The sequence below is a fragment of the Falco naumanni genome, chromosome 8 (assembly GCF_017639655.2).
Source record: "Falco naumanni isolate bFalNau1 chromosome 8, bFalNau1.pat, whole genome shotgun sequence".
Lineage (NCBI taxonomy): Eukaryota > Metazoa > Chordata > Aves > Falconiformes > Falconidae > Falco > Falco naumanni.
In genome coordinates, this window is record NC_054061.1 from 50,261,298 (window position 1) to 50,288,036 (window position 26,739).

At 41.5% G+C, this 26,739-nt stretch overlaps 1 protein-coding gene across 1 annotated transcript in view; it reads left to right on the forward strand.

Moving 5' to 3' along the window:
• Positions 1-1,320: 1,320 nt before the first annotated feature.
• Positions 1,321-26,739, forward strand: part of PARD3B (par-3 family cell polarity regulator beta) — a 412,598-nt gene continuing 387,179 nt past the window's right edge. Inside the window, exon 1 of the mRNA XM_040604211.1 lies at positions 1,321-1,658. Within this exon, the coding sequence (XP_040460145.1) occupies positions 1,539-1,658 (120 nt within the window). The 5' untranslated portion in view covers positions 1,321-1,538. The remainder of the gene's footprint in view (positions 1,659-26,739) is intronic.

A 26,739-nucleotide genomic window follows, 5' to 3' on the forward strand; every position in this document is an offset into this window, starting at 1 on the left:
TGCTCTCGTTTGGTTACATTACAGGGCACCGGGTGCTGGCTGCCTTTTGAATGCTAATCTGAGGTGGAGTGGCATTGATTTTTGCTGCGGCAACAGTCCCCTTGCCATGCCGCGGTTTAGAGGTATCTTTAAATTGCTCTGTCTTTGCTTTGTGGTGATTTTCAGTGTGCAGATTGACCGGTCAGGATTGCAATGGCGTTGGGCTGTCTCATGTGTTTGCACCATGTTGTACATGATCTGGTGGTGGACAAGACGCTGGGGACACTGCCCGGTGCCATGTGGTACTGACACACGCACTTTGCAGAGCAGCGAGTGTCTGGGGCACGCTGCAGGGCCTGACACCCTGTTGCACAGGCCGTGCGGCTTTGCTGTACCGTGCGTGGAAGGGCACGGCTGCTGCTGTATGGGGCTGCGGTGTTGCTGAGTGCCGCAGAGCGGATACGGTGCTCGGGAGCTCCTGCAAACTGCAGGGCATGCAGTGGGGTGCGCGTGAGGCCTCGTGTTGCTGCCGCACGCAGCTGCCCATGGGCATGCGTGTCACCGCGTGTCGCTGCTCGGCAGGGCGAGGGCCGTGCTGCGGCCCCGGTGGTCGCGCCACAGTGCAGGTTACTGCGCATTACCGCTCCCGGGCTGTGTGGTGCATGACGCAGGGCCTGCTCGGTGCCACTGTGCCCGCCATGGTATGGCGCGGGGCGGCACAGTGCCTTGCTGGGGGCATGGTGGGGTGTGCGGGGGTCACCCCCTGGCAGAGCTGTCCCTTACAGTGCAGTGCCTCCGTAACGGGTGGTTACCGGTCAGCACCGCCTGCGGCTCCGCGGCCTGTGAGGGCTGCACAGGGTGCTGCTGCGGGGGTGCAGCACAGGTGCTGCTGCGGGGGTGCAGCTGTATGGGTGCAGCGGGGGTGCAGCTGCGGGGATGCTGCGGTGGGGGTGAAAGAGGGGTGCTGCTGCGGGGGTGCAGCGGTGTGGGTGCAGCGGGGGTGCAGCGCGGGTGCCGTGCGGGGGTGCCCCGCTCTGATCCGCGGGGGGTGCGGCGGGCTCCCGTGCCCAGCGCGCGCGGGGTGCCGCAGGGGTTTCCCGCCGTGCGCGGCGCGGCCCGAGCGAGGCGCGCGCCCCCGCCACGGCGCCCCGCTCGCGCTGACCCCACGGGGCGGCCCGGCCCGGCCGCCCCCCGCCGCCGCCGCCGCCGTGCCCCCGGCCGCCCCGCCGCGCCCCCCGCCGCACGGGCCGCCCCGCCCGGTCCGGCCCGCGCCTCCCCGGAGCGCCGGGCGGGGAGGGGCGGGCACAGCGGCCCGCCGCGGCGGAAGGAGCCCGCCGGCCGCAGCCCGGCTCCCGGCGCTGCCCGCGCACGGTGAGGCGCAGCCCCCGCGGCTCCGCGCACCTGCCGGGCCGCCCCCCCGCCGCGGGCCCGGGGACAGGCACCTGCCGGCGCCGCCGGGCCTCCCGCACCTGCGCCACCCCCCTGCCGGGCCGGGCCGGGCCGGGCCGTGCGGCGGCGGGCGCCGTTTCTCGGCGGGCAGGGCATGGCGGTGCGCTGAGATGAAAGTGACCGTGTGCTTCGGGCGGACGGGGATCGTGGTGCCCTGCAAGGACGGGCAGCTCCGCGTGCGGGACCTGACCCAGCAGGCCCTGCAGCGCTACCGCAAGGCCCAGGAGAAGGTGAGGGCGCGGGGCCGCGCCGGCCCGCCGCGGGGGCCGGGCCGTGCGCGCAGCCGGCCTGCGGGGTGAGGGGCGGCCGGGAGGGGGGCGGCGGGGGCGGCCAGCGCCGAGGGGTGGCCGGGGGGAAGGCCCGGGGCCGGCGGCGGGGGGCCGGGTGCGGGCCGGCGGCGGGGGCCGGGCCGGCGGCGCTGAGGGGTGGGCTGCCGGGCCGCGGGGCCCGCGGGGATGGCCCGGCCGCTGCCGCCTGGCGTGGCCCTGCCGCCGACCCCCCGCCAGATGCTTTGGTGAACAGCTGGTGCTGGCGGGCCGGGAGCGTGTTCCGCTGGGTTAACGCGCTGGCGCGGCTTGTTTTACATGTTTTAGGGTTTCTTGTTATTGCTGTGCAAGTTGACTAAGCAACTCGATACAGACACAAACAAAACTTAAGTTATTTTAATTAAATCTTGTGTTTTCTGGCGTCAGGTGCTGTCTGTATGGGCAGATGACTTCGTTTACACGAAAGGAGCTCCAGTTTTTCATAGTTTGTATCTAATAGAGCATAAAAATACTTCTTTCTTTTTCCTCCAAGAGGCAGGTGCTGAAGGCTAATGGGATACTGTTTAATATTGATGAAAGGCGTAGTGTTGCAAGTACTGCTTTGTGAAAGAGATACCAGTTATGAGCCCTGAATTAAGGGCTTGCAGGATTGTCCATCCTAAGACATCTGAATAAAAAGGAAGAGTACAGCCAGCAGCTTATGGGATCTGTTTTGTGCCCCGTGCTGGTTTCTTCTGTGCCCCATCGATCATTTGATATCCTGAGTGCAAAACTGGAAGTAAAATTCTTGTTCTCACAGGTTTATTTTGTGAGAAGCTTGCTAGTGATGTATTAAATCCATCATGAACATCCGAGACTGCTCTGTGTTAGAGAATATAGTGGTCACCATGTTAGTCTTTCTGAGCAAGTGTTGTGCTTTAACCTGCTGTAAGATGCATAGAGCTTGACAAATATTTTGTATGAAAAACCTTCCTAATGAATATTGCATGTGTTTAATAATTGCAGAATGTTTATGGAATACTTGGTGCTGTGACAGCCAACAGTCAGTGAGATCTTGTGCACTGAAGTATGGTTCAGAGTACTAAAATAGGCATATGGTGGTCTTGGTTCAAGAGTGGGGTGTATCAGAAACAGAATTACTTTCAGCTGAATTGAACTTAGAAATTTAAAATTTGATTTCAGCTTTGATTTGTGCCTCTGATGACACTGGCGTTAGTCTCATGGTGATGGCTGAAAGGTGGCCTGCAAAGCTTTTGTATCAATACTTCAAATGACTTTCCTTCTTTCCTCTTTATTTAATTCCTTTAGAAAGAAGTAAAAAGGTCTCTGCATTTCTAGGTAAGGCCCTGCCTGTTCTGGAAGGCTCAGTAAGTAAGTTCTAGGAGAGAAATTCCAGCAATGTGAGAAGGGCTCAGATAAATGGCAGACGTTTAAGATGTGCTGCAGTCCAATTAGAGTCTCATGAATTTGAACCGAATTTGCTATTTACATAATATTTAAAGAAAAATACATTTATGCTAAGCAGTCATCTGCTGTGCCCCCATCAGTGTGAGTTCAAAATCATCTGGCCTTCTCTATAGGACAGCCACAGGCCAGACTACACATTTTCTGACCTTGTTGTATTTCTTGACTTTTTGCAAATAAAACTTTTTTCTGACTGTTTCCTTATAGAAGTCTTGAGTTCCCTATTATGTATGGTAGATGGACAAAGTGCATACAGGCCAGTTTGTTCAAAAATTGCTGATCACCTCAAGTAACAGTTATTCAAAGCTTGTATGGAGAAATGTAAAGAGGCGGGGGGGGGGGGAAGCAACCTAAGGGCCTGAAAAATACGGAACAGGTTTTTATTCAAGTCACTAAAGAAAGTTTTATGACCTCTGCATCTTCTGTCCCCCCTGTTCACTAGAAATTTCAACAGTTCTCTTGCAGTGCTTTGATTAATTAGTCTTCAGTCTACGTGATATGCAGTGGAACTAGCCAAAAAGATGAACAGATAAATTTCCTCTTATCTTGACAAGCATCATTTGGAGTTGGTGCTCATTCCTGAGGGAAAATTTGGGGTTGGTAAAGTAGATCGTACAGAGTCGCATACAATTAATTTTATTACCTTGTGGAGAGTTTTTTCCCAATCTGTCATGGATGGATTGGGTGTTTTGCATTTTCCTTTTATTGCCTCCTGCTAAAGTTAACTTTCTTTACAAAATTGTAGAATATTACAGAGGATGGAATTATTTTAAGATAATCAGCAGCTAGAACTACTGTGAGATGTAGGCACGTTAACAGGTTTATGTTAAAGATAACTGAAGATTTGTTTTTCTTTTAAAAATATTTAGAATGTTTGGAATGCTTCCTGTGGCACAATGCTGCTGCTTCTGTTGGCAGGTTAAGTGTTCTTTATGTAATTTTTTTGTCAAGTGTTAAAATTTTTTTAAAGAATAAAGTAGAAAATGGTATTGTTGAAGTGCCTAAAGTATTTGGAGAAGGGAGGAAAACTGATACAAGGAGTATCTTTTGTAGTTGCAGAATGGAAAATGGAAAAGGTAGCTAGGAGACAAGCTTTAGGAATTTTTATTTAGTTATGGTACTGTCAAATACTACAAACATGTGGGAGGCTGTGTATTTTGGGGGTTGTTCTGGCAGCATAGTTTTGCTGTTATTTGCAGTTGCCTGTCTAGTAAAGGGGAAGACAGGAGATTAGAATATTAATTAATGTATTTGTAAAATACTTTGTGTACAAAACTAGAAAAAAATTTAATCGGTTTAAAGTTCTCAGTGCAACTTTGTACTTGTAATGAGAGGAAAGTTGATGCAGTAAATAACTTAGTCTCATTTCTGTGAGACTCTTGGTAAATAGCTGAGAACCCTGCAGGCAGCTGCTTATTGTAGCCTGCTGTGTTTCCTTAGCGAGTTTGATTTGGTTTCTTGGCTGGGCTGCGTTGGCAAGGTTCAGTCATGAAGGCTCAATTGCTCCGTTAACTGAAACAAAATACTGGGCCAGTTTCAGCTGAAAAATCAGACTGATTATTTTTTGATCCTGCTGAGTTTAGCAGTAGGTTTCAGAGGTACTGTTGCAGTTCTGAATGGGCAGATCTTGTCTGATTCACTGGAAGGGTACAAGTAACTGTCTGGATTTAAGAATATAGAAGTTAAGAAAACGTTTTGTTGATCAGCTGCTTTGTGAGAGCTGTGAATAAATTTTCAGGGAAGTGACTCATCTAGGAAAGTAACTTGTGTTCAATGAAATGAAGATTGGTGGAACTTTTTTTTTTTTGTGACTCAGCATCTGCTTTTGTTGCTGTTTAGTGATGTGTGTGTTAAGGCTTCCTGCTGACAGGTAGATACAGTAGGATTGATGATTCCTTATTCTCGGCCCAGTCCCTTAGTATTTCTTGTAACTTGGTTTATTTGGTGCCTTGGGGAGCACTTGCATATCGTCTGTTGTATTTAGGAGTCTTTGCTTGAGTGAGAGCAGATGCACTGCAGAAGGCTTGAGTTGCTGTGCCTGTTGCTGTGTTTGGTCTCCGTGGCTGTAAGGCGTAGCCCTTGGATGCCAGACGACCTCCTCGATTATCGTTTTTCCGTGAACTGAGAGAGACCTTTTGTTTGTTTTTTTCCCCCCTGAGTATGTGGATGAGAGAGGGATGAAGAGGGGTTCTGGGTCAGCACTGAAGGGTTCAGTATGCTCTTGTGGTGTTGCCTGGGTCTGCATGGTCCTGTTGGAAGTGATTCCTCAGTGCATGTGGAGCTAAATGCATTTGAGCAAAAGGCATCGCTGTGCGCATACTTCTTCCCTCTGAAATGCCACTCCCCCCAAGCAGGAGGCAATACTTGAATTACCAGCTTTGTAGTGAGCCCTTGGTTCAGCTGGAGATGCTAATTTGCAAACTCAAAGGCCTTTAATGCTGTTGATACAGAAGGTGATGTACACCCAGGGAAACTAATAGCTACAGGACCAGCAAGTGAAATCCACAATGACTTTTCTTCTAGCTGTAGTGTAACTTTTCCCAGGAAAATGTATTTCTTAGGAAGATGTATACAACCTTGCTCTTCCAGATGTTCTTCATCTTTCTGGAGGAGCCAGAGATGGGGAAGTGGTATTTATAATTCGTATGTTAATTGACTCACTTTTGCATGTGTGGCATCTACCTAGATGACTTGGAGTGACTACTTGGGCTGTCTGAAGTCTTGTTTATAGAAGCCAGTTGAATAGATGGCAAATGGAAACCATGTAGCAGAAGTAATAAGCACTGCAATTTGTCACTTAAATATCAGTTGAAGATTGGTCATTTTAAGCACAGTTAAGTTCTTGAGTAGCTCACTTGAACATCCTTTGTCGGCCTCCCTTTGGGAATGCTGACACAGACAATCAAATATTAGTTGAACTATCTTACAGGGGCTTGTTCTGCAGTTGTTACAGGCATTAGAGTGTGTGTTTCCACTGATGAGAACGTACAGAAGCCAGCAGTTGATTCCTGGAATGGTAATGGTAATTTTGATTGGCAGTCAGACTGAGTAGGAAGCAGTAATACAGTGACTAAGTTGATTCAAGAATGGTGCATTTTGATTAGAGCAAAAATAGTGGGTGGTTTGGGTTGTATTGGCAGTCTTTCCCAAACTAGATGTATTTAAAGAGCGAACGTTGCAGGTTGACTGTCTATTGATTCCTATTAATAAAATACTTTTACCCTTTCTTTCTGTTCTTGCTTGCCCGACAACATGACAGTTAGTTTTGGCATTATGTATTGCTGTTGTAAGTCAGCCAGCAAGCAGAAGGAGTACTAAATGTTCTTGTAGTTTCTCTAAAAAGATTGGGGGTAGGGAAAATGACAATTTATTTTGACTCTAAACTCTATGCTTACCAAAAATATTTGCAAAAATGTAACAGATTTCTTCAGAAGGTCTATGTGGAAAGTTGTGAAAGAAATCCTTTGTTACGAACATTTTTCAGTTTGGGGCAAATCATAAGTATTTAGTCCTTTATAAGGGCAGTTATATGGTTGTATTTGTGTGGCACATTTGTCTTGGACCTGATTTCAAGTTTGGGGGAGGGTGCTTTCCTTAATTTTGGTTATGTTTGTTTGGGTTTTTTTCCTGTCCCAGTTTGTCTTTGAAAGTTTATTTTATGCTCTAATAGTGATGGGGTTAATCTATAATCTTTGTTTTACCAAAACAATTCTAAATTGCATTTTTAAGTACTTTTTTGCTAGGAAATATTTTAACTATTTATTTGCATAGTTGCCTTAGCATTGCTCAAGCAGCTATGGTATGTTAGCATGCTTTTACATTGCATTGGAAACTGATGTATTTCAAGGAACAGGTTGGTTATCACGTCTGTGTTCACACTTCAGTTTTGTCCACTACGATATCATACTAAAAAAGGAGACTATTACCTGATACACTGCCTTTACTGTTGTATGAGTGTGTGTAACTGACTGATACTTAGGAAGACAGGCCATGTAAGTAGAGGGGGTGATGAAAAGGGAAGGACACAAATGTTTTGAAAAAGATCTATATAAACCAAACTCTGTTACTGAATTAGTAACACTGGTGTGGTGTGATGGTATTTCATTGAGACTAGAAATAGCTTTCTAGTGACAGAATTTTGGGTGTCTCAGAATTTTCAGGATCACTTTTATGGTCATCCTGAAAAACTGAGTTAAAAAGTGCCTGCCTTTTTATCACTTTTGCCTAAATTGTCTGCTGATGTGCTGCATCATAGCCACTAGTGTTGTGGTGGTGTAATGAGATTTTTGGTAGATTTCCAGTTTCCTTTTCTCTCTTTAACAGGTGTTTATAATTCAAACAGAAAAAACTGCCATTGAACTTTGTTGAACTTGCATTACAAGATGTCTTATAGGACATTATGTACTTCGGTACCATGGAAAAGAAATTTTTGGATCCCTTTGTACTTTTTAAGTAGACTGCTGCCAGTAACTTAATACTCAGCCAAAAGCCCAAGTTGCTTTGTGTTAATGTGTTTCAGGGGAGCTCAGTTGAAGGGTAGAGCTGAATAAAACTGGTGGAAATTTACAGGTAAAATGAGAAAAACTCATCCTGGAAACACTGCAGGTCAGACTTCAGCATATGTGATAACACAGTTTTCATTTTTGTTTCCCAGTTCTGAGTACTATTCAGTTGTTATCACTTGAGGGACAGCAAAGATTTTGTAATAACTGAGTGTTAGAAGTTGTAGAAGGAAGACTTGAAGAGCAGTACGGAGTTCTCAGTAGTGACTGCTTCCTGTTGCTCTTTGCCCAGTTGAAGATGAACTCTGAGTAGTCTTGTATGAATTTGTGAAGAAGGGATTTAAACCCCAAATGGTACTTTTGTGTGTGTATTTACAATTAGAGAAGCATCATGTAGTATGGTAGTCTTAATTACATTAAAAAATAATCCTTCTGGAATAGGATGGAGCCAGGAGGTGCTTTTGCTTGCTGCATAAAATGCAGCTTTTTTTTTTTTTTTTTCCTAAGTAGTTGCAAACGGAGGGTTGTATTGTATTGGTATTTTCTTAAAAACTTGATGTTTTTAACGGATACATTTATTTGGGAATAATGCTTCATGTTTTGTGACTGTACTTTCCTCCTTACTTGTTCAGTATGATAGGGGTCAGTTAAAATGCACCATACTGTGCAGAGTCTTGCATCCTGCTACTGAAGCAGCAGATCTCCTCCCCCATCGAGCAGAACATTCTTTAGGCTTTCCTAATGATGCTGATGTCATAACTGCAGCTTTCCTAGGCGTGAAGACCTATAGCTTCATTACTGAAAACTCCCTCTAGCCCCCTGTTAAGATGCCTGTGTTTCATCCTTAATGAATACGATAATGCTAAAGGTCTTGAGCAATTAGTATCATTGAGAACAGATTCTGCTTTGTATTTTTGTATTTCATTCTTGAGTCTTGCTTATGCATAAAGATATACGTATTTTATGACTGAACAGAAATGAGGGGCTCGTGTGAATGACTTGTTGATACAAATGAACTTGTAAATTCCACTCACCACATAGTGCCTGGGATAGATATATTGGTAAACTGAGAAAGCTACTTCATATGAAAAATTTAGAAAATCAGCATGTTATAAAAACTTTTGGAAAAAAAAAGAAGCCTGTGCAGTACTTGCATAGTATCTTCCTTAAAGCATTTTTTGTTCCACTCAAGTTATATGCTGTTGTGGTAGATCTGTAAGTCTTTATCAGTACTCAGTACTTTATTTCTTACATAGAATTACTTCAATAACTTCTTTGTAAGGAAAACTTTCTGTTATAAGAAATTACTGATTGCACTGGTTAGCATGTGTGTGGTTTTTTGGTTTTTTTTTACTGTTATGCTCACTTTAAAGAGGGTATGTGTAAGACCTGATTCTGTACATGTTTTTTTCTTATGCCTAGTGATTGTGCTATAGACACCTCCATTAAGTGAACTGTTGTAATGTTTTAATGTCGTCTAAATCTGTCTTACTTTCCGGTGTAAACCTGTAATTTTTATGTCACATCCATTTTATGTACATCCATTCAGAACTGATGACTTTGCTTTGTTGTGGCAGGTGCCATAGCACTACTCCAGTGCTTAGATTTGCTTTTGGGAATGCTCCTAAATTGGGAGGTTTAAATAAGTTGCTCATTGGTTTCATGAGGGTGCACTGGCAGCATTTATTGCCATAGTGAGCCCTCTTGCTTCAGTGCTTTGCTGTATTGGTTGTTACATGTATGAAAAAGAAAACTATGGAATGCTTGAATGAACATGCTTCTTAGAGCTGGTAATAAGGATACCATTTGTATGAATGGTAGATAGGGAGGAAGATGGATGACTGTAGTCTAACACAGACTGATATTTGGAATCACAGAATTCAGTCTGATGTGTAGAGGCTAATGGCTGGCTCTGAGCTCTTTCTTTTTCTGGCTAGAGATTCAGCATCAAAGATGAGGCTCCATTGAGCCAAATGGTTTTGCAGTACAGCTTATCTGATAGAATGTTTTCCAGATTCCCAGTAAAATACTAGCTATTGGTGAATATTAACATGCACCCTCCCTATCATTTTCCTTCACAAAAATGCAGTGATTTTTCAATCAGTAGAAGAAAATGGAGTGCGTAGACCAAAGGAGAATTTGATATGATTCAAAGAAGCTGAGACCTGCATTCCTGGAAATTGTGTGTCTTTTTTTTTTTTTATTTAACTAATCAGTTCTTCTGTTCATCTCTCTTCCCTAAAACCTTAGAAGACCTTCAGATCATTATAGAAGATACTATCTCATTCTCATCAATCCATCAACAGCTGAGCTGACCTTTTTTATTGGCAAACCTGAATATCTAAGTTACAGATTTTCTGTTGGAAGGAAAAATTACATAATTATCTCCCGTTTCTTCTAATTTGGGTATCAGTGTACAGGTCAACTAAAAATAGTTCCAGCTCCAAAGATGTTAGAATCCAGCATGTCTCTATTTGGGCCTTTGGAGGAGAGACAAGTCAGAAATCCTGGTGGGATAATCCCCTTTATGTGGTGGGTTTGTTCAAACTCTGGAATGGACTTTGGGCATCCACCTGGAGACCATCCTACAGTTGAGGATTATTTCTTTTAATTTGGGCATGGATTTATTCCTTCCCATTATCTGTGAAAGGTGGAGTGGTAGTTAGTGTTTCCACGTTTCCCTGAAAGCTACCGTTAACAAGGTTCTGTCCTTCCAGTAAGTAGGTGGGTGACCTTCAGCTGCTACAGAAGGTGACTGGTTGAAAAGGTGCATATACCTGCTCTGCAGCTGCTCTCTTGGCTGGTGTGCCTGTGGGGCGGACAGACCTAAGCTAAACACATCTTTATAAATTTCAGCGATGTCCATATAGAAGTAGCTCCTTATTTATGTTTCTCCTCAAACTAGATGTTTTGAGGGCATATACTCTTTTCTAGCCTTTTTTCTTTTGTTTTGTTAGTCTTGCAGTGTTGCATGTCATTAATGGTGATAAGGCCAGAATTTCATGTAGAGGGTTTGGGGTGTAATTCTACCATGTTTCTATGTTTTAAGGAGTCTAATTGCTACTTAATGTAGGCACCATTCAGTTCTATTCCTGTAGGTCAGGCATTTTTTGTTGAATGCAGTCTTTGGTGGCATAGTTTGCCTGCTGTGACCTTGCCTAAACTGATATGTTTTATTTATTATTTTTTTTAATAACCCCCCGTGATACGAATTTGGTGACAAATTTGATGGATAATATTTTGAGTGTTACAAAGCTTTCTACTAACATTCTCTGCTTGCCAACTTTATTGTTTCTGAGCACAAGCCAGAAGTGAAACCAGACTGCAAACTTCAGGCTTAAGATTTTGCTGTTAGTGGAAGTGATTTGAACACTGACCTTTCATAAGTGATGTGTTTTACGAATAAGGGAGATAGCTGAGTTCTAGGTCATATACTAACTTCTCTGTCCGTAGCTTGTCAGAACCCTGCAGCCTCTGTCTAGAGGCCAGTTGCAGAATGTCTTTGCTGGTTCCCTGGTTGAGCAGCTATTGGAATTCTCATTCTGCCAGCTGTAACCTTTTCTGTAAGGCTTTCTTAACTAGTCCAGTAAGGATTTTGATGGGGGGTTCTTAGGTTTTTTGTTGAATTTATCCTAGATGCTAAACACCACAAAGGTGGGATAGAAGTACAGTAGAGCAGAAGTAGGGAGAGCAATAATAAACAAGGCTACTTGTGATGGTGTAGCTTTTCTAAAAATAGAAGTAATTCAGGGGGTTTACAAATCTGATCGAGGTGAGATTGCCATTTTGCAGCAGTTTAAGCCTCGAAAGGCTTATTCGTACCTTTTCTCTTTCATGAGTAGTAAGGCCTGTGCAGCTAATGAAAACTGTTCCTCAATCTATCCAGGACAAAACCAAGTGGGTAACTTCCTCTGATCCTCTAGCCTGTGTCATAATTTGTCATCAATAAACTGGATGATTGTGCTGCATCTCACCTGTACTTTTTTTTTTAACTGTAACAAGCTTCTGCTTTTGAAATAAATAGTCTTGAAGTCTTACATTCACTACTTAAGTTATTTCTTTAGAGGGGTTCTTATTAATTATTTTGCTTTTTACTTGAACTGTGTGTTAGTCTGTGTGGAAATCAGAAGCTATACAGGAAAGTTTGTGGGGTTTTTTTCTTTTGTTTTGTTGTGTGGTTTTTTGTGGTTTGTTTTTTTTTTTCCCCTCTCTGAGTAAAGACTCCAGAGGGCTTCTATTTAGAAAGAAATCTTCCCATGTCTTGTGTGAGAGAGAAAGACTTGCTGAAGTTTTTCAAGGACCGAAGGGAGTTAACATGCTTAGCTCCCATGGAATTAGACTTGTTTGGAAAACTTAGCTGCTGCCAATTCACAATTAATTTTCCCCTGCTGGCTGTAATGAATGTATTCTGAACAAATGTTTCAGGAGCTCCTGGCATTACAAGCTACAAAAAGAAAACTCCCTGAAGAGCTGGAAACCTGGAATAGTTGTGTTAGGCAACAAAAGGGAGAAGGTTTATTGACATTTTGACTGTGCATAGAGAAAGACCAATGTTTACATAGTAGTACTGATGATGCAGGTGGTGTTTAGACTGCTGTGAAAAAGAAGATTTTTTTTTTTTTTTCAGGGTGGTGAGAGGGAAGGGAAGTAGACGTTTGTATGTGAGGAAAAAAATATTATCTAAAGTTAGGGTCTGTCCTGTCATTCATAGATGATGACTCCTTTATGTCAGGCAAGAAGATTAGCACTTGAAAATCTAGAGAAGTCTTCTGTGTTAATATTTCAGGAACAGTTATTTGGATAGCTCTCATTCAGCTGTCACCTGATGGGAGATACTAACTACCTGAAAAACCCTCATAGAAACCACTCCACTGGCTTTACAGACAGCAAAATTAAGAATTAAGTTTTGCTCGAAATACTAATATAACTCAAAAATGCTCAAAAGAACACTCATGGCGTGTGCATTTTAAATATGTTACTTCTGAGGGGTTTTTCCTCCTTATGATTACTGCTGTGTTCAATCCACTTTTTTTAAAATATCAGCAGAACAGAATTGTTCTAAACTGTTATGCTTTTCATGTACTTCCATTTGAAATAAAATGGGAGTATGCCAACGTTGATCCCTTATTCCTGGAGTCTGGAAAAAATTTGGTTTAGGCCATCTTCCATTTACATTAGATTTTCTGTGTTTGGTGTGTGTGTGTAATTACAGCAAATCAGAAACTGAAAGGAGTAGGTGGTTTGCTTTTGTACATGCAATGTGCTTTTTTCTCTTATTAGACCTTTCATGTATTGTTAAAAATGTAGTGCTGAAATTGGACTGTATTATCCTTCTTATTCTTCTTGTCCCAGCTCTCTGCTAGCTGTGCTTGCAACGTGTCTTTTTTTGTTTTGCTGCAGCAACATTCACTATCATTTAATTCTGAATAGAGGCTAAATACCACTTTATATATAATTAATTTTGCAGTTATGTGTGTTACCATCATATTCTTTCTTGCCTGGAAGAACAAAATACATATTCATTGCTATCACCATTTCATTAAATAAGTGATATTCAAAGATGCTAGGACCATGCTAGATAGGTCTTTTTTGGTAAGTTCAGATGGTACATACATCTGGCAGTGTACGCACATTGTTTTGTGTTGGTATGACACAGCCATCTTTTGAATTCAATGAAAGTGGAGGAGTCTGGCGTATTGTTCATATTGCAGTTCATTAATGGCTGTAGATATGAAATGAGCATCTCACTAAATGGAAGTCTTGGTCAACCTCTGACTCTTGCCTTAAGGGTTTAAGAATAAACAATATGAAAAAAAATACCAGCTTCTTTCCAGATGGCTAAATGCTTGATGTGTCTTTATGTTTAGCTGTCATTCAAATGTGAATGCTGTGGTGATTATAAGTGTCTTCTGTTTTTCTGGTTTGAAACGATCCCTTTTGTGCATTGTGTTTAGAGATTAACTATTTGGCTTATCAATAGGGATTTTAGGGGGAAAAAAACCCACAAGTTGATGGTATAGCAAAATCCAGGATGTTAGTGTTCATAAACAGATTTGACAGTGCAGGTCTTGGCTCCATGTACCACGCTGCAGACAGAAGTTCATTTGAAATAGGTTGTAGTGGACTATTAACATTCTGCAAAGTGCTAATTCAGTTTTGAAACAACTTGTGTGTGATGAGTTTCATACTAATGGTTTTTGTTAGTGAAAAAATGTTTTTCTGCAATCTGGTGTGGGGGGGAAGTTTTATAGAGGAGGCTTTGTTGAGAAGGATTTTCTTCTAACTGGTAAGAAAAAAAGCTAGATTTAGTTTTAAAACAGAGTGTGAATTGTACTTTCTACATGATGGTTTTAGATAAATATGTGAGTCAATACCCAAAGATACAACGTACAATTTAGTGATCAAATTGTTTAATACTGTTGTAATCTTGCTAATGCTCACTTAATTAATTTTCAGTTTTTCTTGTTTTGTTTTGGAGCCTAACTTCGTAGTTAGTGTAAGAGAGATCTTAATAATGCAGCCAAAGCTGTTGCAGGTTCTGTAGGAGGCCATATCACTTGCCCTGCGTGACTCTTATACCAGCAAATTCTGAGGTTACTGTTTTTTTCTATTAATTGACGATGACTGTTTCCTTACTTAGTAGCCGTTTAACAAAGAGTATTGACTGCTTCATTGCATGTACTGGGTTCCTTTTTCAGGCACCACAGACAGCGATAAAATTCAGTGAAAGTAGATCCAGTTACTTTGAACAGCCTTCAGCGTCTTGGGCTGAACTCATCAGTGACTGGCAGTCTACTGGTGTTTGTCTATGTGAGTTGGGAAACAGATATAATCACCTCTGTTGATGAGAAGGTAACGTTACCCTGGAAGTACTGTAGGCAGTGCGTAGTGATAAAGCAGACCTGTAACCTGGTTAGCCTTGAGCATTCGTGTGAATAACAGTTATGTTATGTCCTGGTTGCTGTAGGCGTTTCCCGTATGTCTTTGTTTAATTTTACAGTGAAATCTTACTTCTGTTGGTGCTTGAGCATGGCATAACATGTGGAGCCAACGTATGCGGATACAGTTGTGGAGAATGAATGAGGTAGCCAACTGAAAAGTAAATTGGACTCATCTGTATGAGTGATGGATGGCATCAAACTGCAAATGAAAAGGAAGGTTGTAATGGCATCTTAGTACTGTTGCAAAATATATGCAAATACAGCATTTAATCAAGTTTGCTTACCAGCTGTTGTTTTCATTTGAAGTTTCTTGTGGGTTGTATTGACTGGATTAAAACTGTGTAAGGCAAGTTTCCATATGTCCCGCCTGCGAGCTCTGGAAAGAAATTTGTGGTCAGAGGGTTGGAGAAAGTTGCCACAAAACAGTAACTGGAACATGTGCCTCAGGTGTCATTTTCCACATTTGAGCTGAATGCTCTACTTAGCTGTCTGTTAGCTGTTTTGCAGTGACTCTCATTTTGATTTGCTGCCTTCTCTTTTCCTTTTAAGTCTCTGAAGCTATTCCTTTCCAACTGTTTGGTGCTTCTGTTTTCCTGGAGGTACCTGGAGTAGCAGGAGAGAGCAGTTCTTTTTGTGCCTCAGGATAAGGGGCAGGGCTGGGGGAACCCTGCTGCACACTAGTGGTATTGAATTTCAATGAAAGAGTGAGTAACTTCATTCTTTTCTTGTTGTCTTCTACCTGGCCAAAACTTGCTTAATGAGATGTGGTTAGGCACATGGCTTAAAGTTTTGATGATGTGTTAATTCTGGCATGTTCTGTATTTCCAGTCAGGTGGAGGTGGAGGTTGATCTCAGGAGAGAATTGCCCTTGTTGGGTTTTCATCCAGTTCCATCCCTTGGCTCTGCCAATGATTAGAGGTGGAGGTTGTTTGGGCTATTCACCAGGTGTATTTGCTGTATTTCAGAAGTCAAATACTAAAACTTAGTAATGTTTTACTATGATAGTATACATTTTATTAATATAACACAATGTAAGAGATTATATAATAATTTTCATGGTGTAATATTATGCTGGTATTTTTATTATTTTTTAAACTTGCTGGTCATTTTCTTTCAAACAGTAGCCAGAACCAATGAAGCTGACTAACCTTTATGGAATTGGGTAGTGCTTGCTAGCTGTGCCTTCAGAACATTCTTGACCCAGTCATTTTTGCTACTGAAAAGGGAAGGGGGAGGCTGATTAATGTAGCATTTCATGTGAGAACAAAGTTGTGTGGAACAGCTTCATGTAATAAAGACCTTGCTCCAACACACCTATATGGTTGAAAATCCTTTATTTCCTTCCCTGCACATCCAATTGAACCTGCTGTTGTCATATTGAATGTCAACACATGCAATCCCAACAATAGCTGACCTATGACTTTCCACCACTTTTTCTGCCCCCTGCTTCTCTCTATGGTAATGAACTTCTGCCTCAGAGGGACTCTGCTTACATCTTCTAATACTTCACGTATTTCAAACCACCATGGTTCTCTCAGCATCTTGTTAGCATTGAGGCCTACAACTGTCCCTAACGGCTCTATTTTGGAGCACAGTGACCAAATGTACTGTGAAAAGTCATGTATTTTCTCTGTCTTCTGAGTGAGGAAAAAGACCCCAAATCCATGCTTGATGATTCTCTAAAGAGATCAATTTGGTGCAATTGCTAGCAGGTTGTCACAGAGTGTGGAGAGAACTGATGAGGGTTGATATGGGAAGCGGCACCCTTGGGAATTAGTGCCATTGCTGCAAGGCACCAGCCTTGGGAATGTGGGTCTGGGGCCTGGCTGGCCTTACTGACCGTGCAAGTCTGTCAGCCTTCTGGCAGAATTCCCCCCAGCCTCTGCTCGCTGGTGGATCCATGCAGTAAACAGGATGTTACTGCAGCAGAAAAGTCCTGCCCGTTTCCGTGAAATAAGTGAGGTACTTTTACGTGATGGAGGGAGGGGATTTTTTTTCTTCCAAAAAATACGTAATGGCTTTCTATGTGGAGTTAAGGTTTTACTTCTGTAATTTACTACTGTTTTTTCCTACTTGAGCTTTGTCTAAAGCTCGTTTATGTTACAAGGTTTTACAGGATTTCAGCGTACCTGATCTGCACTGTCTTACAGGCATTTGTGTTCTGTTTTGTGGGAGTTCTGAGTCTGTTACTCAGACACACGTTTGAAGCTCCCAGCTGCTTCTGATAAGCAGTTCTTTGTCAGCTGCAAGTACATTAATCACCCTATCAAAGGAAGGCCCCAACAGCTGTAAATGGAATCATCTTAGATGGTTTCTAGGTGCAGGACTCAAGTGGTGGCTGTTGTTACTGTAGATGTGGAGCCATTTATCGTTTATGTTCAAGGTCTGCTATGTTTCAGTTGTGAATTTGTAACAAACTGAGTTCTGTGAATTGACAGCTCGTGTTTTTTGTTATCTGTAGCTGTATGGAATGGTTTAAATTTAAGGTATCTTTTGTTTTAGTTGGCAAAACAGCTATATTGCTTGCTTACTTAACCTGGACTGTGCTTTGAAATACAGTAGTTTTGTATGCATGCATGCATGCCTCCCATTTTCTTAAGCCCCTCCTCCCGGCCCCCTGCTATTTCTATATGAGAAACGGGTGGCACTTTGAAGGGGTAGGGTAGCTTTACAGTTCTGTGTGCTCACTTAAAGTTGGATTTTAAGAAGTCATGACTGTGGTCCCTCAAGCCCCCAGTGTTACCTTCATATATCAAACAAAAAGCCAAACTCAATGCTAGTTAATTGTTTGCCAGATGCCTGTAGCTGTGTTAACAGTTTGCTTATTAGCATAACAATAGTACTCGGAATATTGTAGCTAATATTTGAAACGGAGAGCTTGGGATGTGAAAGTTAAAGCTTGAAATGTGGATTTACTGAGAGACGTTTTGGAGCTGTTATATTAACTTACATAGGGGTGAGTCTTCTGTGTTTCTGCATTGTTGGAGCAATCTAGTCTAATGGGCTTGATGAGCTAAAGGATATTTTTAGCTTGTAATTGAAGATCAGTTTACACTTTCATTCTAGCATTTGTATAGTTATCTTTGATTCAGCCTGGCATACAGTGCACTCCAGTTTCAACTGAGGCTTTAAGAGGAATGTATTTATAGTTGTTATAACTGCAGCGTGTGGACCTCTTTGTCTAAATGTGTGTCTCCAGCTATCTTTGCCTGTTCTGGTTTTGCATACTTTTTCTTCACCAAAATATTTTTTGTAAATATCGCATGTTGGAGTGTAATGTAAAGGTGGGCTGTATGATCCCTGTACTTGATGTATTCTCAACGTCGTGTTTTATTTAGATAGTGGGCCATAGTCAGAGGGTGGTTCTCATTCAGATTCAGTATAAAATCGTAATGCTCTTATTTTTGAAGGGTTCCAGTGCTGCAAATCAAAGTTTCAGTGTAACTTAAAATATCCTGGGTCATTCCGGATTCATTTATCCGTGCTCTGACTATTGGACTGTTGAGGATTGCATACTCGGGATATCTCTGCAGGTTTTTCTGTTTTCCTTCTCAGACCTAATGTGGGAGATAGGTGGCTAAACCCCAAGAAATATTCTGGTTCCTCTTTGCAAACACTGTCTCTGAGGGACAGAAGAGATTCACTGCTGTTCGGTTCTGCAGGGGTCTACAGTATGGACCTGTCAAGTGACTCGGGTGGAGGAAACCCATTCACCATGCTCCCTTTGCCATGCTATCTGAAGAACTTCCAGTGTGTTTGTGTTCTATTCTTTGTCTGCCCAGACCTCCAAGCAGGATCATTAGCTTAAAATGTGAATGGGGACACTTTTAAAAAAGTGAAACTGGGGTGATGGTGGCATGTACGTAACCTGTATGTCAGGTTGCTTATAGCAAGCGTCTTCGCCTTGAGAGAACCACCTAAGATGGAAGCTCTCTGATCTCTACGCCTTTCTTGCTGTAACGAGGTGGCTATTACAACTTGTAAATGTTTGCTTTTCCATCTACTTAAGAAAAACAGAAAGTGTTAATTGTACATGAAAATGAATCAGAGAAGGAACAAGGAAGAAAAAGAATAGGAGAAGGATGAGTTTCATTAATCCAAAATGAAGTCTGGCGTATGGTGGTGTGAAGAGTGTAGGTGAAGGAGATGGAAAGAAGTGGTTACCGGTCCTTGCTGTTGTGTCTTAGTAGTATCTAGTCCCATTAATTTATCAGACCATAATGATTTGAAGATGGCTAAAGAGCAAGAAATATTGTAGGCCCTCTGGTGACTAGGGATTGTCTAGTGATTTTTATTTTGACCATTTAGCATGCTGACGGTGAGCTGTGCTTACTCTGTCAGTCTCATTGCAAAGATTAAAAAGAAACTTTTTGCTTTTTGGTTGTTTGTGTCTGCCTTCACTCAGTAGTCCCCTTGTCTTCAAAGAAAAACAAGGGAAGATTTTTCTGCCCTTTCACAGATGTGTAACAATTTTTTGTGTGGTACTCTACAGGCCGTATGCATGGATTGTTTCGTTGTCTTTATTTGTTTTGTTCTTTCCACCCCAGTCCTTAAGAGCCAGCAAGGCAACCTATGTGAGCAGACTTAGCAAAGCTACAGATGTGTGGAGATAAAATCAACCTTCAGGACAAAGATAAACGTTTCTCTACTGACTTAGAGTCCTTCCTTTGACATAAGTTTTTTAGCACCTTCAAAGACAGAAACTTTTAAAATTGGGTATTTAAAGTGACCTTATGTAAAATTTCTTCCCCCACCACCCTCACTGGACTTCTTTTCTACTTTGTAATTGCACCATTTGGCTATAGCACATCCAGCGATGACTTAAAAAAAAAATTAATAAATGGGGGAAGAATAAGTTTTCATAACTGGTTTTAAAAGCTAAAGTGAAGTAAGCTAAACAAATGTAGTGTTTGTGAAAAAAAATACAGAAAATGAGATTTTAAAAAAATTTAAAATCATTTGTTTACATGGAATAGCTGCTTCTGCTGTAGTGTAAAAGCAGATCTTGTAAATGGTAGAGCAAATTGTGTTGTTTTGAAAAAAACCCTTTAGTTCAGCTTGTGCTTGAATTTTTAATTTATTCCTGTTAGGAGGAGTAAAGTTTCTTCTGTGTTGTCTACTGTATGAGGAAAACTTCTTAATCTCTCTGAAAATTAAAATGTGTGCTTTGGCCAGAAACAGAGCATCATGGAGACATTATTTAGACTGGCTTTACTTCCTGTAAGCTCTCAATTTATTTTCTGCATTGAAATCAAGACACACATATTGACATTAACCAGGCATAAACAGATCAAGTGTGTCCTTCTTCAATGAAGGCCCATGTTAATAAGTATTTTCATTTTTTGAGAGGTTCAGGTGTTTTGTGGTTGATATGTTTTTAATCCTTGTAAAGAGATGGTCCTTGATGCTTGCTTGCAGGTAGTGTTTTGGTTTTGTTTTTTTTGTGGTTTTTTTTTTTTTTTTTTTTAAAGTACTGATTTAAGGATGCTTCAGTTACTTTTATTTCTTATATGTTCCTCGTGCAGGCAGATACTTATAATTTTTGTTTGAGAGTCTAACTTGAACTTGGAAACAGTTCAGTACACTGTAACTATTGTATGCAAATTAATAAGGGAGGCTTACTAACAAATATTAGGTAGTAGTTGGCTACTAGTGTTTTTAGGATGATGCTGTGCTCAACAGTTACGTCACCATCTAGTATTCTTTTAATTTTCTCGAAGTAATTAGTCTAAGATTGCTTAAGTTACTGTTAGGCTAAAACACTTTTTAAGAGGCTGTCAGATAGCAGGCGGTAGTGTCCTGTTTTAGCCTGATGAAGCGTGCAAGATTGTTGACTACTTCAGGCGTGTACTTAAATGTGTGGCAGTCATGTGATACAGCCTGTAGTTTCAAAAGCATCATACTAAAGGAATTTATTTAATTGGACCTCTTTTTGCAGAAAAGGAAATATGAGAGAGCAACTTTCACAGACTTAGAGTAATGTTACAACTATGAGGTGGGTCTTCGTTGCCAGATGCCTTTCTAGCAGGAAGCTGACAGATCTGAACACTGCTCACATGATGTCACTGTCAATATTGTGTGGGTTTGTTTGGTGTGGTTTTTTTACATATTATTTATTTATTTATTTATTCTCTGCATCCCTTTATGGGGAAAACAATTACAGGGCTATATGCCTGCAACTGTATCAGCTGAAATGAAAGTACCCACGCTGTCTGCGAATACTCTGGAAAGGGAGGTGAAGTGATGTTTTGGTAGGGGGGTTGAACGCGTGTTAGTTGGCCCTGCTAAATTTACTGTTAAAAGTGAAGAACTTTATCTTGTGTGTACACAGAAGTTTGTAAGTAACTTCTTCCTAGTCTCCCTCAACATCCCAGTTAAGGCAGAATTCTACTCTTAAGATTCTTTCTTACGTGGCTTTATTTTTGTATTACTTTGTTTTATCTGGAAGGCAGATTAGGAAGCACCTCTTACAGTCACCTTTCTAGAAATATTTCTACTGTACAACCTTTTGTGTTTTCTGTCATTTTATTGCTGTATGCTTAAAAGCAATTTCTTTCTGAGCAGACAACGTTCTGTCCTTTGCTCATACCTCAGCTTTAATTTCTGTCTTTGACCTCAGTCAGTATAGATCTTTTTCTTGAACATTACTGACTTGAGAATGTGTGTCGCTTCAGCTGGTAGAAGGATGTACAGAAGTTTTATCTTTTCTCTAGCATCTTAAAGCATTTTCATTTCGAGTGCAAGCAGATTCAGATTTTTGGTGAAGGAGAACAATATTATGGAATACATGAGAAATATTTTTTTACTGTCTCACTGTGCAGTAATGTGTTTCTATTCCTTGTATTATCTTGAAGGTTTCTGATGCTCTTGAATTTCTAGCTAAAATAATTATATCTTGTTTCATTTTATGCAGTTGAACTACAGGGTTATAAATAAAATGTAATTAATTCCAGGTAAGAATTTATTTTCAACAATGGGACCTAGAAGTGTGGGTTTGTAACTTACTCTGTTGTACTGTAATGCAAACTAAACTCCAGAAGCTTCCTGAGCAGTGAAACCCCAATGGATTTTTATTTATTTTGGGAATTTTGTGAAAAGGTGATCTAATTTATACTCAGTTTGCTTTCACGTAGGGAGGCTTATTTGGATCTGGTCAGTGCTAGGATCTGTGAAATTCAGTAAATGTCTGCAACAGGCTTAATCTCTTGTGCAGAAAGCTGTTTGTCTTTGATTTTTACAGAAGGTTCTTGTATTTGCTTTTATTCCATAAAAATGTCATCTCTTCAACATATGATACTGTTACAGAAATGATACAGCTCTACTGTGACTGTCTTCATGTATGAAAGTAGTTCTTTGCCTGCTAGGACAGGGCGTGATACATTTTTTGCTAGGGTTTCTCTTGGTTTATATAAGGATGGTCAAGTGCATGTACTTTGTGTTGGTGCTGAGATCTAACCATTCAGCTCTAGGTCATTCTTGAGAATTCCTTCTGCTGTGACTGAGGAATATTTAACAACCAGCAGTGATAGTCTGTTGTATGCAAACATTTGCTTCCCAATCAGCTGCTGACTTTTTGGAACGTGGTATTTGTATTCTCATGAAAAGGAAAGCCTCACCTCTAATCCAACTGATGATGGCTGCCCAGTTGCTAGCAGTTGAAATGCAGTCTGACTGGAAGTACCACTTCAGGCTTGTTTGGAAGTGGTTATGGTAAACAGAAAATGCTAGAGGCTCTTCTAATTTAGTGATAGATTTTGAGATGAAGTTTGGGGCTGTGACCAATCTCATCCATCTGTTCCTCTCCAACTCCCTTTTTGTATTCTGCTCTGCAAACTGTGGTTTCCGAGTAACTAACACTTAGTGCTATTTGGCTATGGATAATGATACATCATGTAGCCTTCGAATGCTTATAGAAATCATTAAATATTTCTTATATATTGGGAAGTAATAGATCACATTGCAATATACAGTCTGAAATAATTAAATGTTAGAATAGCTCTCTCCCACTGACCTTAACCTAAAGTATCCTTTTCATCAGGAAATACATTGTGATTGTGGGTCTTTAATCTTATTTTTATACTGTCTAAATGACAGAAAACAATGTAGCCAGAATCTGATCCTTCCCCCCAACTTTGACATAGCATTTATTCTGTTGCTGTGGAACAGGCATATGTAATTTCCATTTTTTTAAATACATCCTTTTTCGTGCTGTATTTCATTGAAATCTGTTGCTCTAGTGAAGCAATAACATAGAGGTACTTCTGTAATATCAGCCTGAGAAGTAATTGTGGGAGGAGTCTTACTAAGTCATTCAAAGTTCTGAATTTTTCGGTGCATCTTATCTTTACCATATTTGAATTAAAAATTCCAGGATAGGGATTGCAATTAATTTTATGCATTCTTCACAGCAGAACACATAACAGCACCAAATAATAATTAATTGCGAGCTCATTGTGGTGGTGGTTTATTGATGGGCCATCTGAAACATATTTAAACTTGTTAGTGTTCTCTTGCTCATTAACAGTCTGGAATATGCTATATGAACTGCAACAGCTATAAAGTATGTTGCTTTAGTTTTCAGAAAGTAGACTGACACTTTCCTGTTTGAGTTTTAAGCAAAAGGAATAAAGATGGTGCTCCAAGGTTTTGATACATTAAAAATGGATATCTATAGATGTATCTAAAAAAAATCTAATAATAAATGGGAGTGTCTTTTAATTATAGACTGATTGGTCTTGCACTTGAATGTGTTTGAAAATAAATGCATAGAAATATTATTGAACCTATTTTAGACTGAACACTGAAAGCCTTGTATTATGTGGCAACAGTTAAGTTAGAATTCTGTGACAACATGAATGTCAAAACCACTTTTTAAAATTTATGTCACTTCTCTGCCTACATCACACTTGTGCATTCATGTGACCTGGCTTTAATTTAACATTTGATAAATATTTGCATAGTAATTCCTAAAGTGTTCTCCCACACATAAAGGAAATGATGATAAACAGCTTTTAAGTGGCTTGATGTTAAACACAAACATGACTTGCAGCCCTAAGGTAAAATGCACATTAGAATAACTGTTCAATATTCATTTGGAAAGTGTTGGTATGTATTATACCAGGTAACGTATTCATACTTTTTCTTTACATATTTAGATGTTTCTGTGGTATACCTCAGCTAATCTTCTGCGTAGAGGTTATATGCTCTGCTGTAAGAGAACCTCTTCCTGCTGGTGCTGTTAGGATTTTCTCTTGAACCGATTTGAAGAAAACCTGTAGATATGTTTTCTCCTAAATGACACTGCTAACAGAGAGATTTAGGAGCATAGATAAGCGGTAGCCATACCTGAATGCTGCCCAGAGCTTCTAGGTTGCCATTAGTGTTTTGTTTTTACAAGACAGTCATTCTTTTGTTTTTCAAAACTAATTCTTTCTTCCGGAGCATGTGAGATTTCCATGGCAATAGTTAAGAAGAAACTAGGAGGGATGGCATCTTCTTTCAGGCTGGTTTAGAGACTACTTTCTTGTGATATGGCCACTGATAAAACCATTATGTTACTGTATTTGTGTGGCCCAAAGTAAAAGGAAGATTGGGAATTCCTTAAGCTTAATGTAGTTTAGGGTGGCTCTGTGTGTCTGAGCTGGTTTTCTGCTAACTTGTTGCATTCTCTTGGGACGATAGAGCTTTTACACTCCTACTATCTTTGCTTTTTATTTTTGTTTTTTTTTAATGACACATCTGGTTCGTACAGCTACTGAATCACAAACAGAAGTGGACATTGAAAGCAGAATATTCCAATCAGCTGTTTTATTTTTTCACATGAGCTTTATTGTGTCTACAGACCACTTAAACAGCATAATATGTATAACAGGTTTGAATATATTTTCAGACAAAAAAATCTTAGTTGCAGAAGTTTCTCTTAATTAAGAGAAGTGGTTTTCAAGTATACTGTTTTGGTGTTACTAACTATGGAAACCTTTTGTGATTGCATTAGTTCAGGAGGAACATCTGGCTGGATGGCCGAGCCCAAAGAGTGGTGGTGAATGGAGCTACACGCAGCTGGTGGCCGGTCACAAGCGGTGTTCCCCAGGGCTCGGCGCTGGGGCCAGCTCTCTTTAATGTCTTTACCAACGATCTGGACGAGGGGATTGAGCCCACCCTCAGTATGTTTGCAGGCGATACCAAGTTGGGTGGGAGTGTTGATCTGCTGGAGGGCAGGAAGGCTCTGCAGGGGGATCTGGACAGGCTGGACCGATGGGCTGAGGCCAATTGCATGAAGTTCGTTCAACAGGGAGAAGTGCTGAGTCCGGCATTTGGGTCACTCCAACCCCACACAATGCTACGGGCTTGGGGAAGAGCGGCTGGAAAGGACCTGGGGGTGCTGGTTGGTGTCCAGCTAAGCATGAGCCAGCAGTGTGCCCAGGTGGCCAAGGTGGCCAAGAGCATCCTGGCTTGTATCTGAAACAGTGTGGCCAGCAGGGCCAGGGCAGTGATTGTCCCCCTGTACTTGGCACTGGTGAGGCTGCACATCGAATCCTGTGTTCAGTGTTGGTACCCTCACTGCAAGATGGACATAGAGGTGCTGGAGCATGTCCAGAGAAGGGCAATGAAGCTGGTGAAGGGTCTGGAGCAAAAGTGTTATGAGGAGCAGCTGAGGGGAACTGGGGTTGTTTAGTCTGGAGAAGAACCGGCTCAGGAGGGACCTTATGACTCTCTGCACCTGCATGCAAGGAGGCTGTAGGCAGGTGAGGGTCAGTCTCTTCTCCCAGAAAACAAGCAACAGCAGAAAAGGAACTGGCTTCAAGTTGCACCAAGGGGAGCTTGAGATTGAACGTTACAAAAAACTTCTTCACTGCAAAGGTGATCAAGCATTGGAACAGGCTGCTAGGGGAGGTGGTAGAATCATCATCCTTGGAGGTGTTTAAAAAAAAAAGTAGATGTGGTGCTTAGTGACATGCTATAGTGATGGACTTGGCAGTCCTGGGTTAATGGTTGGACTTGATCTCAGAGGTCTCCTAACTTAAATGATTCTATGAGTCTACTGATGCATTCCATTTTGAGGGAATAATATTTTGTGAGTTTATTGTAGGGTGAAGCGATACTTTTTTATAAGGTTTCTGCATTAGGTAAATTATTTGATCTAAGTTGACATATTTGCTTGTTGCACAGAGGTATGTTTCCTCTCTGCCATTTCATCTTAGAATTTTGTGGTTATTGTAAAAATACTTAAACCATGGGCTTTACAATAGAGCTTTGAGCTGTAATAGTTGTCTACACTTCATCACTTAGCAGAGACAAAAGCATGCTAATTGATTTTTGTTAAATTTTGTAATTTTGAACACCGGATACCTGGAATGAACAAATACTTGCTGTTTCACAAATGAATGGTTTCAGCATGAAGTGAAGTAACTGTAGAGATAAATTACAGATTAAATAGATGTGTTACAGAGAGAGGTACTTCATGTGCTTAGTTGGGTGGTTGTCATTCAGCCAACTGTAGTTTAGATATACTTCACACTAAGATAAGTGTAAGAGGGTAGAAAGGCTGTGAGTTAACCGAAGGCAGCCAAGCCCCACACAGCTGCTTACTCGGTCCTCACCCATGGGCTGGGGAGAAGAATCGTAACAGTACAAATGAGAACTCATGGGCTGAATTAAAGATAGTTTAACAGGTAAAACAAAAGCTGCACACACAACTCTTACACCACCACCACCACCCCCCCCCCCCCCCCCGCCCTTCCCCCAGCTGAGCACAGTCATAATGTGGGATATCCCTTCGGTCAGTTGGGGTTCAGTGCCTGGCTGTGTCCCCTCTCACCTTCTTGTGCACCCCCAGCCTGCTCGCTAGGAGGGTCAGTGTGAGAAATGGGGAGGACTTTGGTGCTGTGTAAGCACTGTTCAGCAACAGCACAAACATCCCTGTGTTATCAGTACTGTTAGCCACAAATCCAAAATGTAGCACCATGCGAGCTATTATGAAGAAAACTAACTGTATCCCAGCCCAAGCCAGTACATGTCTGTGGAAGAATTGAAACTGAACTGTGGAAGCTAGATGGGTCAGAATAGGAAAAACATTTTTTAGAGTTCACCAGCAAAGTTGATGGTGGCATGATTGGCTGACCTAGGTAATGATATGAG